Source organism: Andrographis paniculata, unplaced genomic scaffold (assembly GCF_009805555.1).
Source record: "Andrographis paniculata isolate CXL003 unplaced genomic scaffold, ASM980555v1 Contig46END, whole genome shotgun sequence".
Lineage (NCBI taxonomy): Eukaryota > Viridiplantae > Streptophyta > Magnoliopsida > Lamiales > Acanthaceae > Andrographis > Andrographis paniculata.
In genome coordinates, this window is record NW_026137580.1 from 153,582 (window position 1) to 165,875 (window position 12,294).

Sequence of the window (12,294 nt, forward strand, 5' to 3'; positions counted from 1 at the left end):
TGGCCTAAAGATACTATTAATTTTTCTAAGCTACCGTATGAAACTCTTTAATCATAGTACGTGGCTTCAAGTTAGAAACAAATCTAGTTTGTTTATGATATGAAATTTTGTATCTTGAAGTACTTTGAGTGTATTCCTTTGAAAAACCTACACATTTTTTTTTATCAAACTATTTCAAAAAATAAACACATCCTTTATCACTTTACTTGAAATTTTCCGTGGTCAATACTTGCATTGATGGTATTTTCCTAAAAGTCATTCATTGATATATTATTAAGCCTCTATGATCCTATTATTAAGCATTTATCTAATCATGACCTCATTATTATTATTATTATTATTATTATTATTATTATTATTATTATTATTATTATTTATAAATAAAACATTTTCAGTTTCAACTCCCCGAATTTTGATATATTTCGCAGTTGGGCTGGCTACATCTATAGTTTGCAAAAAGCTCCATGATCTGAATTCTACACGCAGAAGGCGCGCACCCCGCTAACGTGTGCGTGTATATATATATATATATATATTGGGCGATGTTTACAGTTTCACGATCTTTTTTGGATGGGTACGTAGGATCTTAAAATGGAGTTTGAAAGACGTCAGGCGGAGCATATAGCGAAGTTCGTGGAGCAGGCTTCGAGTCTCAAGGGCGCAGAATTGACTACAGTGATCGTCGAGGCCACTTCTGAACCCTCCTTGTTTGCTTTCTCGGAGATACTCGCCGTTCCAAACATTCTCGAGGTAATTATCGATGATATCCGCCAGAAATTGCTAGGAATCAATTAAATTAGCATTCTCTCTGTGTTCGTTACATTATATCTGATACTTATTTGTAACTCCTTACCTTTGGCTGAAATCTGTTTGGCTCGTTTTTCCTGTATATTCTGACTGAGCTTGCGTGTGTTTGTGTCTGTGTACATTTTCACAGCTGGAAGGAACTGGGAACAGTTGCTACCTTGAATTACTTCGCATCTTTGCATATGGTACATGGAGTGAATACAAGAGTAAGATTCTTTGTTTCTAGGCATCATCTCTGTTCAATTTGCTTGATCTATTGATTATCGTGTCTGTTTATCTAAACGGTTGGTATTATATGGTACTGATTATCAATGTGCTACCTTTCCTATTGGTAAACCTCTTGTATACTAGTTATTATACGAACTGCTGCATCAATGACTTCATATTATTGTCAAGGTATATTCGTATGGAAAAAAAAATTTGTGCAAACAAACTATCAAGCTGATGTGTCTGTTTTTTAGGTATTTTAATTTGCTGTAAAAATTCATCATGTTGCTAATATACATGTAAAATCTGTGTTCCTTAGTGCACCAAAGTCATAATCTAGACACTGCTTGTGCATGATAAGAGTCCTCCTTGATTTTAATTGTTGAATCTTGCTTGAAACTCATGTCAGACACTTTATGGATAATTTAGCTTTTGTTCAGTTTTAGAAGAGCATAATGCAGACATAAGACATTCACCTGAAGAAACTGTGTTCTTCATGAGTTGATTAGCATACTCTGTAGATGATTCCAAATATCTTAAAGGCTGTAGTGAACTGTTCACTATGGGGAAACTTGAGTTAGGCTTCTGGGACTATTGTTGGATCAGATCACATTCCATCAATATTCAAACAGTCAGTAAACAAGTGCATCAATCTATACATTTTGTTTGGGGCTTACTTGATAATGCTTGCATATTTCTGTAAAGATGTTGGAAGCTGTCTTCCTCAGTTGCATCCTAATCAAATCATCAAGCTGAAGCAGTTGACCCTACTTACTCTTGCAGAGAAGACTAAGGTAGTTTACATTTCATGTATGCACTGTGTAGTTACGAGAAGCGCATAGTTCTGTTTTCTCAATTCAATTTCTCTCGTGGTGTCACCTATTTAGAATGATGATCGTGTTTCTGTAAAAAATTGAATGCTGAAGTTCTAAGAAACAACAGTACACGATGAATTCTCTGAATGTATACTTAACTCTTAATTTAAATTATGGAAATTGGCTATATAATATGATAAAGCTATTGCATAATTTTGAAGTTTATGCTCTAAAACTACTATCATAAACAAATTTCCAGATTTCTGTTAATTCTTTTCTAGTGTATTCAAGGTTTTCTTGTTTGTTTTAATTGTCCTTGAGTTGCAATATTTTTTGTATTAAATATGAACCTGCCTAGATAATTCAGTTCATATTCCATTTTCACTATCTTGCTACACTTTTAAGTATGAAGTGAATGTCTTTGAAGTGCCTGCACTTTCAAGGTTGGTTTTCTCCCTCTTGATCAATCTCAGAAATACATACTCTTCTTCAGTGGTAGATAAAGATTTCTGTTTGGAACATTTATAGGCAAATACTAATTTCCTGAATGATAATGAAAAGGTAAATCACATGAGTGGATGGAAGTGGTTTTTAATCCACTACTAACTGACCAGTTCAAAACTTGTCACTTAATAAATTATTTATTAAACCATTTCTTAAATACAATATATATATTTTATTTATCTAAACAAGTTTTTCTTAGAATATCTTGAATCTTCTAAGCATTATTTTATTGGTCTTTCCCAGCTATTGCCCTATGATACATTGATGCGGGAATTGGATCTTTCGAATGTCCATGAGTTGGAAGAATTTCTCATCTGGAACAGCATCTATGTGGCAAGTGCATGCTCTTCATCCTGCAAACTTAATCACTTCTATGAGAAGCTTGCATGGGATTAAATTATGGGGCAAATTGTTTTATGTCTTCTAAATTTCCTTCTACATAAGTTCACCTCTCCTTCTTTGTTCTAGTTGATTTTTTTTCTTTCTGAGCTAATTTATTGTCTTAACATAGTAAAATATCAGACTTTTAGATTGCAGAAATCTCGTCTATTAGTCTTAATCTTGTGGTATCATGGACAGGGATTAGTTGAAGGAGTGCTGAATCAGTTGAATAGACGCTTTGAGGTCTTCTTTTTTTTTTTTTATTTTGTTTTTTTTTTTGACGCTCTGAGTTCTTGCTGCTTAACAGTTTGCAAGAACCAGTAACTTTGTAGCTTATCCTAGTGTCGATGGGCTTGTAGGTGCGATTTGCAGCAGGCAGGGATATGAAACCCGGACCTGGACAATTGGATACTATAATAGAAAAACTACAAAACTGGTAAATATCATTAACATTTCCATAATTGATGTTCTACTTGTGTTTTGAGCCTCTTAGCATCCCATGGAAATGTTTTTGTTGTTCTCGAACGTAACTGGTGGAAATGCTTATTTTATCACACTTCTCTCTCTCTCATAGTAACTAATAGCAGCACTAGGCAGCAGCATAATTGTAGCGGAACAGTTATACAAGAAACCATGATTCAGAGGCATTAGCAAATAACAATGGTTTCTTGTACGATCACAATGTCCTGGAACATTGACATGATATTGGATTTGCTTCTCATTTGTTTTTTGTTCTTGTTCTCGTTAAATTTTTTTTCAACTCTCTTCTATATCATGTTTAGATTCTAGCATTTAATATTGTATTTGATTCTTGACATCTTGTTTAATTCTTAGGAGATTCGCCTCAGCCAACATCCTTCTCTCAATTGAAAATCAATTCAAATGGATGGATTCCATGACTGAGATGGAGCACAAAACAAAATTAGATCAAATGGGGCAAGAAGAGAGAGAAGAGAAAGAAGAGAGAGAAGAGAAAGAAGAGAAAAGGACACCTCGTGGGCGAAAGGTGAAAAACAAACTAGCTTCACCTCGTGGTCGCAATATATCATTTTATCCTCTTACAATATACATATATTGACTTCTTGTGCACTTTTAATTTCGTATGTTTAACATTTCAAATAATGTGTCTGCAAGACTACGTTTTTTTCAGCACGTGTGAGAGGATAAATGAGGGTAGCTTAATCATAATCAAACCTTCGAAAAAATTCTGGATATGATGATAGTTTATATTTTATATGTTTGTAGAAACTCAAAACTCTGGAGCCCTTGCCTGATTTTGATCCTGATACAGCAAGAGTTGCGAGAATGAAAAGGAGGCTGAAAAGGAACATGGACAAGAGGTACCAATATAGTTATTTATGTTTATGCTAATGCTATGAACGTCGTGGAAGATATTGCGTTTTATATCAATCTATGGTACCATTTGTTTCTCACCTTGTTCATGTTTTGATGAGGGGATGAATATATGGACATAGCAGAGGGCGAGAAATGCATACAACTAGAATATATATATATATATATAAGATAGCATCTCTTTATCAATTATTTAAGAAATTTTATGCTGCTTCAGATGGCTTGATTTATTCATTTAACTTAAATAATGCACAGAAGGTCCACTACGTGACTCGACCACAAAACCGCTTGCTGCTCTTGGTCCGTTGTACTGACAAAACAGAATTGCTGCTCCCAAAGCTAACATGATTCCTCTGAGTTCAAACATCAGGCAATTATATACAGTTTTAGCTTGTGTTACCTTACTATATTTCCTTTTTGGCCTTGTCAAGAACCTGAAATTACTTTTGTCATAAGAGACGAACTGAAGTTTTGATGAAAAATCCATCAGCATTTTAATAGAGGCAGTGCGGAAAAATGACTTTCATGGCACATTCAGGTTAGCTTTTGTGATTTTGATGCATTTTTTAAATGGCACATAGGGTAAGAACTGCATTCTATTTATCATTCATATATAAGTTGACGGTTGAGGACGTATAAGATAAAAGAAAAAGGGTGACAACACAAGAAAGGGCGACGGAGATAGTAATCATGTGGACTTAAGGATATGAATAGCCTTTTAAGCTGTGTAAGAACGTATATTTGTGTGTATATTCATAAGATTGATATTGAACCTGATAGTGATTAAGCAAATATTGAATCTTTCGTGTTTATATGGTGAAATAATAATTTTTTCGATAGGAGCTTTCTTACCTATTCCTATAGAAGTAGCTTGCAAATGTATTCTATGTTTTAGCTCTGAAAAACATAATGATGTTTTGCATTCCTGTTGGACAAGCATATAGCTGTTACAAAGCTGAGGACATTGAAGCTGCATATGCAGATCACATTATTCTTCTCCTCTACACCTAATCCAAATTTATTCATACTCAGCTCATACATATATATATATATATATATTGTATAAGCTGCACTTCAATTCATATTTGTTGATCTCTTCTTAGTGGATCCTGCAAGGAGAGGAAAAAATAGGTCAAAATCCAGGAAGATTGTATAACTTTTGGTATGGGAATAGGGATCAGAACAATCCCCATTTCCATAACACCTGCTTATAGTTAATCCTGTAGTTTATACACTCACTTATCACAGTCCACGTCTCGGGAGATCGGGATGTCCAGCTGAACCTGGCACTTGGTCGGCAGGCTCTGAGCAGCCTCATCCTTGAGGTTGCTGTACTTTCCGGCAGCTGCCTTGACACAGCTGCAGCAGGCCCTCTTGTCGGCCAGTGTTTGCCCCAACGATTTCACAGTCTTGACGCCGCCACAGCAAGCTGCAGAGGGGCTAGCTTCCTTACCGACGAGGAAGCCGATGCAGGGCAGGAGTGCGGCATCCACCTGGCCACAAGTGACAGCCTGTCCTGGCTGCACAACCAGTTGGAATACGGCAAGAATGGCAATGACTGCTACTGCAACCTTCATGTTGTGTGAATGTAAGTGGGAGAGAGGTATGATCTGTTTATCTTGTTTTTGCTTTAAGTGTATTTGATTGATTGTGTGATGCTTTGGGGCATGCATGAGATGGGTATTTGTAGGCTGTGTTTTTGGGGGGTGTTTTGGTGAATTGAGTCATATTATCTTGAATTGCAGTTGTGCTATTTCGGCTCCTTGTAGTTGAGATGCCTTGAAATTAACTAAAGATGATGAAAATCTGAAACTGTTTTTATCATGTTGACAGGCTTGGCGCAACTATTTCTCCTTTTAAAAGGTTAGTGTTTATTTGTATCCGACTTTATTAGTTTTTTTTTTTTAATGACTAAATATAGATATTCATAATTTATTAAATAAATATGTTTTAAAAAAATAGAATATATTTTTTTTGGGTACGAGAAATTGAAATAAATATCACGCAGGATCCTCGGTCCCGGGCTTTGACCCGGTACCAGGAGTGCTACATATATATATATATACATACATGTCTGTGTATGTATTAGTGTTAATTTTGTTATAATTAGGAGTAAAAATAAAAATTGTAGTTAAATTAGAAGCAAACTTATGCTAAGAATACCGTTTATATTTAAAAATTTAATGTTAGGATTGATATCATGTTAACTACTATAAATAATTGCTTTGATTTTCTGCTTTAATAATATACTAATATTATTCAAAATTCATATTTTTAAATATAGATATATTATTTTTTTTTCAAAAGATATTACATTAAATTACTATTTAAAAAAATAAAAAATAATAAAAAACATAACTAAAACAAAAAAGAGCAAACTCATGTATTTTTTTTTTAATTTTATTTCTTTAGTATGTGTGTAAACACACACTTATATATATATTAGAAACATCCAAGTTTATTTAAATAAATATAAAACTTAAAAAATACTATCAGAGCTCATTATATTTAACATTTATTTTTACTTAAATATATACTACTATATAAATGCTCATTGCTCAGTTTATTAATTTGATTGTTATTTTATTTTCTTAATATAAATTTTATTTTTATTTTGTATTTAATATTACTTTTAATACTAGTTTTTTTTTTTTTTATTATTATGGGTGAAACAATGGATGGGTTGATTGAAATGAAAATGTTAGATATAACGTTGAGAATTATTTTAATTTAAAGTTATTTTTATTATACGATAATTATTTTTATTAATATATTTTTAATTATTTATTAATTATAATTCTTTTAAATTTTTATGTGTACATAAAAAGAACACTTACTGTAGTTGTCGGGGATGAAGTATAAAATTAGTTACACGCCTCTTCTCTCTAACAAAGTAAAAACTATGAAACAAACTAACAAATACTAGTGGCCTAAGACACTAATGTACACACATAAAAAGATGTCTTCTAGAGAAGATTTGAAAATTTTCTTAGGAACTTCTACCATACATCCCCATGAGTATCCTAACTTGTAAAACATTTTCTAAATGCATTAAGTAAAATCTAATTGTACGCAAAGTTCAGTTAAGGGTGAATCAGTACGATATACCGGAAATTATATACTGTATATCATACTCATTTTTTAATACTGAAAATTCAGTATGATAGATATGCATATCATACCGTATCGATATATCGAATACCAAAATATCAAAATCATATATATCAAAATAGCAAAAAATTTTGGTATTTCGGTATATACCAAAAATTTCAATTTGCATTCCATTATTGTACCAAAATTTCAGTATTTCTGACATTTTTCTTCGGTACGGTATAATTAAGAAAACAAGTTTAAAATAACTAATAAATATTCCATCAACAGTAAAATTAGTTCATTTCAGTTTGACACAAAAATTAAGAATAATTAATATTTTACTAAAAAAATAATAAAAATAAAAAGATAATTGAAAGTATTTCAAAAAATTTAATGAGTAATTAATGATGATAAAGAAAAAATAAAAATGGTGCAAGTGTAAATAAATATTAAATGAAAGATAATAGTTAAATATTGAAAAATTAATTTTTACCAAAATTAGTAACATACTAAATGTAATATATAAGCTAAAAAAGAAAGTATGAATAAAATTTGACGGAAGGAAAAAAAAAATTAAATAAACATATAAAACATAGTCAACCAATAAAATTTTGTACTAAATTTTCTTATGCAATTACATCTATAATTCCGACCAGAAAGTGCTCAAAACAGTGTTTCGCTAGCTTAGGGCCCATCACAATATTGCGCCAACTTACCGAGCAAAACATAATTGAATTTATTCTTTTCAAATTAATATTTTATTTTCGGAAGTATTAATATAAGACATTTTTAAATACATAGAATTATATCTAATTTCCATTAATTACTTGAAGATTTATATAATACATGTACTTTGACCTTTAGATCTACAAATATACTCACATCAATGCATAAGTGGATCTTTACCCATGCTATGAATTCCAATTAATGTATATAAAATTTTACATTCAAAGCCAATTAATCCGAATTCATAAGAAAAAACTTGAATCTCCCAAGTTCTTGATAGTGAAAGTTTCATTTAGATTGGTCTTCATCTCTTGTATTAAATGATTAAATAATTTTGGTTATAAGGATACCATCCACATATAGTGTCAAAATCAACATGACTTGATTATGCTGTTTCGATGAATAGACGATTATCATAAGAGAACTGTATAGATCCAAATTGCAGTATTGGTTTAGTGGGTTTTTATACCACACTTGGAAAGCCTATTTAAGTCCATAAAGTGTGTTCTTTAATCTACAAACTTGTCTAGGAGCTGTAGTAGGATAGTCAGATGGTGGCTTCAAATATAGCACTTTGGAGAAATGTATTAATTACATCCATTTGGTCCATACTACAATATTTACTGACAACTATGGAAGTAGTAATCAATCCAACAATCACATTTTTAGTGATTGGGGCAAAGCACTCATCAAAATCAATCTTATGACTTGGAGATATTCTTTAGCAACTAATCTTACTTTGAATTTACTAATTGTTCCATTCTTGTTCATTTTCACTCTAAAGATCCACTTATTTCAATAGCCCTCATTCCCTAAGGCATGCAAGTAAGTCAGCTCCCAAAAGTGCCACTAGTCTAAAGAGCCCTTATTTCATCTTTCATGGCATCAAACTAATGCAACTTCTGAGTTGCCTCAGCATAAGTGAGTGACTCATCAAGGTTTGGGTGTGAAGAAGAAAATTGATTAGTAAACATAGTCCTTGATCTAATATGGTTTTCTTATGTTCTTATGAAGTCTTATGGCAGTACGAATGGAGTAGACAGAATTTTGAGGAACCTCAAGACTATCCCTTGGAATGAATCAGGCCAGAGGCAGAGGATCTATCAGATGTGCTATCAATTACATTGACTTGCACTGAAGAAAATTCCTTCCCATAATAAAATACAATCAAGATACCAAACTTAGTAGTTAAACATAATTTATAGGATATCAATCCTAACATCAAATTTCTAAATATAAACAAATGCTTCCACATATCCTTTCAAACAATTTTTAGCATAATTTGATTCAACTTAACAACTATTTTTATTTTTGACTCCTAACTATATAAAAAATAACCGTAGATTTTTATGCTTTGTGTACCGACTCCTAAGTCCTAATCCCATATTTATTCTAATTTCTCGTCCTAATGCCCAAGAAAGAATCTATTCTATTTTTTTGAAAACACATTTATTTAATGAATCATGAATATCTATATTTAGTCATATAAAAAAAAATAAAGAAATGACTAAAATCCGATGCAAAGAAGCACTAACCTTTCAAAAGGCGAAATAGTTGCACCAAACCTGCAACATGATAAGAACAGTTTCAGATTTTCATCATCTTTGGTTATTTTCAAGGCATCTCAACTACAAGGAGCCGAAATAGCACAACTGCAATTCAAGATAATATGCTGAATTCACCAAAACACCCCCCAAAAACACAGGCTATAAATACCCAACTCATGCATGCCCCAAAGCATCACACAATCAATCAAATACACTTAAAGCAGAAACAAGATAAACAGATCATACCTCTCTCCCACTTCCACTCACACAACATGAAGGTTGCAGTAGCAGTCATTGCCATTCTTGCCGTATTCCAACTGGTTGTGCAGCCAGGGCAGGCTGTCACTTGTGGCCAGGTGGATGCTGCACTCCTGCCCTGCATCGGCTTCCTCGTCGGTAAGGAAGCTAGCCCCTCTGCAGCTTGCTGCAGTGGCGTTAAGACCGTGAAATCGTTGGGGCAAACGCCGGCCGACAAGAGGGCCTGCTGCAGCTGTGTCAAGGCAGCTGCCGGAAAGTACAGCAACCTGAAGGATGAGGCTGCCCAGAGCCTTCCGACCAAGTGCCAGGTTCAGCTGGACATCCCGATCTCCCGCGACGTGGACTGTGACAAGTGAGTGTATAAACTACAGGATTAACTATAAGCAGGTGTTATGGAAATGGGGATTGTTCTGATCCCTATTCCCATACCAAAAGTTCTCCCTAATTTACATAATTTCAGGGGATACAACTTCCTGGATTTTGACCTGTTTTTTCCTCTCCTTGCAGGATCCACTAAGAAGAGATCAACAAATATGAATTGAAGTGCAGCTTATACTATATATATATATATATATATATGAGCTGAGTATGAATAAAGTTGGAATGTGGATTAGGTGTTGAGGATATGCTTTGTAACTGCCAGATGCTTTGTTATAGTGCCAGCAGGAATGCAAAACATTATTATGTTTTCCATAACTAAAACACACAGCACATTTGCAAACTACTTCTATAGAAATAGGTAAGAAGCCCCTATCAAACAAATTTATTAATTCACCATGTAGGCACACATATTTAAAATTCAATATTTGCTTAATCACTATCAGGTAAATATCAATCTTAAGAATATACACACAACACAACTTAAAAAGTAATTCATATCCTTAAGAAGTACTAATATATATTTAACCACTAAAACAACTCACAAATATACCAAAATTCAAGTCCACAGGATTGTTATCCCCATCGCCCTTTCTTGTTATATGTCCTCAACCATCAACTTACATATGTGCGATAAATAAAATGCACTCAATGCAGTTCCTACCCTATGTGCCATTTCAAATGCATCCATATCGCAAAAGCTAACCTGAATGCGCCAAGAAAATCATTTTCTTCACTGCGTCAATTAAAATGCTGCTAGTTGTACACATTTCTCACCCTCTGCTATGTCTATGTATTTTCCCCCTCATCAAATTAAGAATTAAGTATACTTGCAGAGAACTCATCATGTACGGGTTTTCATTAAAACTTTAGCATTCAATCTGTTACAGAAACAAGATCATTATTCTAAATAGGTGACACCAAGAAAGAAATTGAATCATACTCTCCTCGGAACCACGCATAGTGCATACATGAAATGTAAACTACCTTCATCATCTCTGCCAGAGTAAGTAGGGTCAACTGCTTCAGCTTGATGATTTGATTAGGATGCAACTGAGGAAGACACCTTCCAACATCTTTACAGACATATTCAAGCATTATCAAGTAAGCCACAAACTAAATGTATAGATTGCTGCACTTTTTTACTGACTGCCTGAATGTTGATTGAATGTGATCTGATCCAACAATAGTCCTAGCAGCCTAACACAAGTTTCCCCATAGTGAAACATTTCACTACAGCCTTTAAGGTATTTGGGATCATCTACAGAGTATGCTAATCAACTCATGAAGAATACAGTTTCTTTTTGGTACAAATAACAGGTGAGTGTGCATTATGCTCTTTTAAAACTCTGAGAGCTAAATCATGGATAAAGTGTCTAATGAGTTTCAAGCATGATTGAACAATTGAAATCCAGGACTCATATCATGCACAAGCAGTGTCTAGATTATGGCTTTGGCGCCTAAGGAGCACAGAGATTTCTACATGTTTATTAGCAATATGACAGATTTTTAGTTCATATTAAAATACCTGAAAAAACAGAGACATTAGCATGATGATTATTTGCACAAGTTATTTTTCCATTACTAAAAACCTTGACAATAATATGAAGTCATTGGTGCAGCAGCAGGTCGTATAACAACCCGTATACTAGAGGTTTACCAATAGGAAAGGTGGAACACTGCTAATTAGTACCATATAATACCAACCGTTAAATGAACAGACAACATAATCAATAGATCAAGCAATTTGAACAGAGATGATGGCTGGAGACAGCGAATCGTACTCTTGTATTCACTCCATGTACCATATGCAAAGATGCGAAGCAATTCAAGGTAGTAACTGTTCTCAGTTCCTTCCAGCTGTGAAAATGTACGAGACACAAACACTTTCACACACGCACACTCGGAATATACAGGAATAATGAGCCAAACAGATTTTAGCCAAAGGTAAGGAGTAACAAATAACTATATGGTAACGAACACAGACAGAACACTAATTTATTTGATTCCTTGCCATTTCTGCTGGATATAATTGATAAATACCTCGAGAATGTTCGGAACGGCAAGATTATCGGAGAAAGCAAACAAGGAGTGTTCAGAAGTCGCCTCGACGATGACTCAAGCCTGCTCCACGAATCCCGCTATATGCTCCGCCTGACGTCTCTCCAATTCCATTTGAGATCCAAAAAAAATATGAAACTTAAAACGTTGCCCTATATATATAC

The 12,294-nt window shown here is 33.6% G+C and overlaps 3 protein-coding genes and 1 long non-coding RNA gene across 4 annotated transcripts; 2 read left to right on the forward strand and 2 right to left on the reverse strand.

Annotated features, from left to right (window-relative positions):
* The first annotated feature begins 416 nt into the window (after positions 1–416).
* Positions 417–5,141, forward strand: LOC127252485 (COP9 signalosome complex subunit 7-like). Its single transcript, XM_051276678.1, has 10 exons — positions 417–508; positions 583–750; positions 938–1,013; positions 1,720–1,808; positions 2,577–2,666; positions 2,913–2,957; positions 3,074–3,150; positions 3,549–3,720; positions 3,960–4,054; positions 4,323–5,141. Exons 2-10 carry the CDS (start codon positions 592–594, stop codon positions 4,336–4,338), a joined length of 819 nt encoding a protein of 272 aa, XP_051132635.1. The 5' UTR covers positions 417–508; positions 583–591; the 3' UTR covers positions 4,339–5,141.
* Positions 5,095–5,741, reverse strand: LOC127252487 (non-specific lipid-transfer protein A-like). The gene is made up of 2 exons (XM_051276680.1): positions 5,307–5,741; positions 5,095–5,176 (listed from the first exon to the last, which is right to left on the reverse strand). Exons 1-2 carry the CDS (start codon positions 5,738–5,740, stop codon positions 5,167–5,169), a joined length of 444 nt encoding a protein of 147 aa, XP_051132637.1. The 5' UTR covers position 5,741; the 3' UTR covers positions 5,095–5,166.
* Positions 5,742–9,612: 3,871 nt separating this feature from the next.
* Positions 9,613–10,393, forward strand: LOC127252486 (non-specific lipid-transfer protein 1-like). Its single transcript, XM_051276679.1, has 2 exons — positions 9,613–10,043; positions 10,199–10,393. The coding sequence occupies exons 1-2, from the start codon at positions 9,706–9,708 to the stop codon at positions 10,206–10,208; spliced, it is 348 nt and encodes a 115-aa protein (XP_051132636.1). The 5' UTR covers positions 9,613–9,705; the 3' UTR covers positions 10,209–10,393.
* On the reverse strand, positions 10,236–12,238 carry LOC127252488 (uncharacterized). Its single transcript, XR_007839089.1, has 2 exons — positions 12,113–12,238; positions 10,236–11,929 (listed from the first exon to the last, which is right to left on the reverse strand). It is a non-coding gene; the product is annotated as an uncharacterized LOC127252488 (long non-coding RNA).
* Positions 12,239–12,294: the final 56 nt, after the last annotated feature.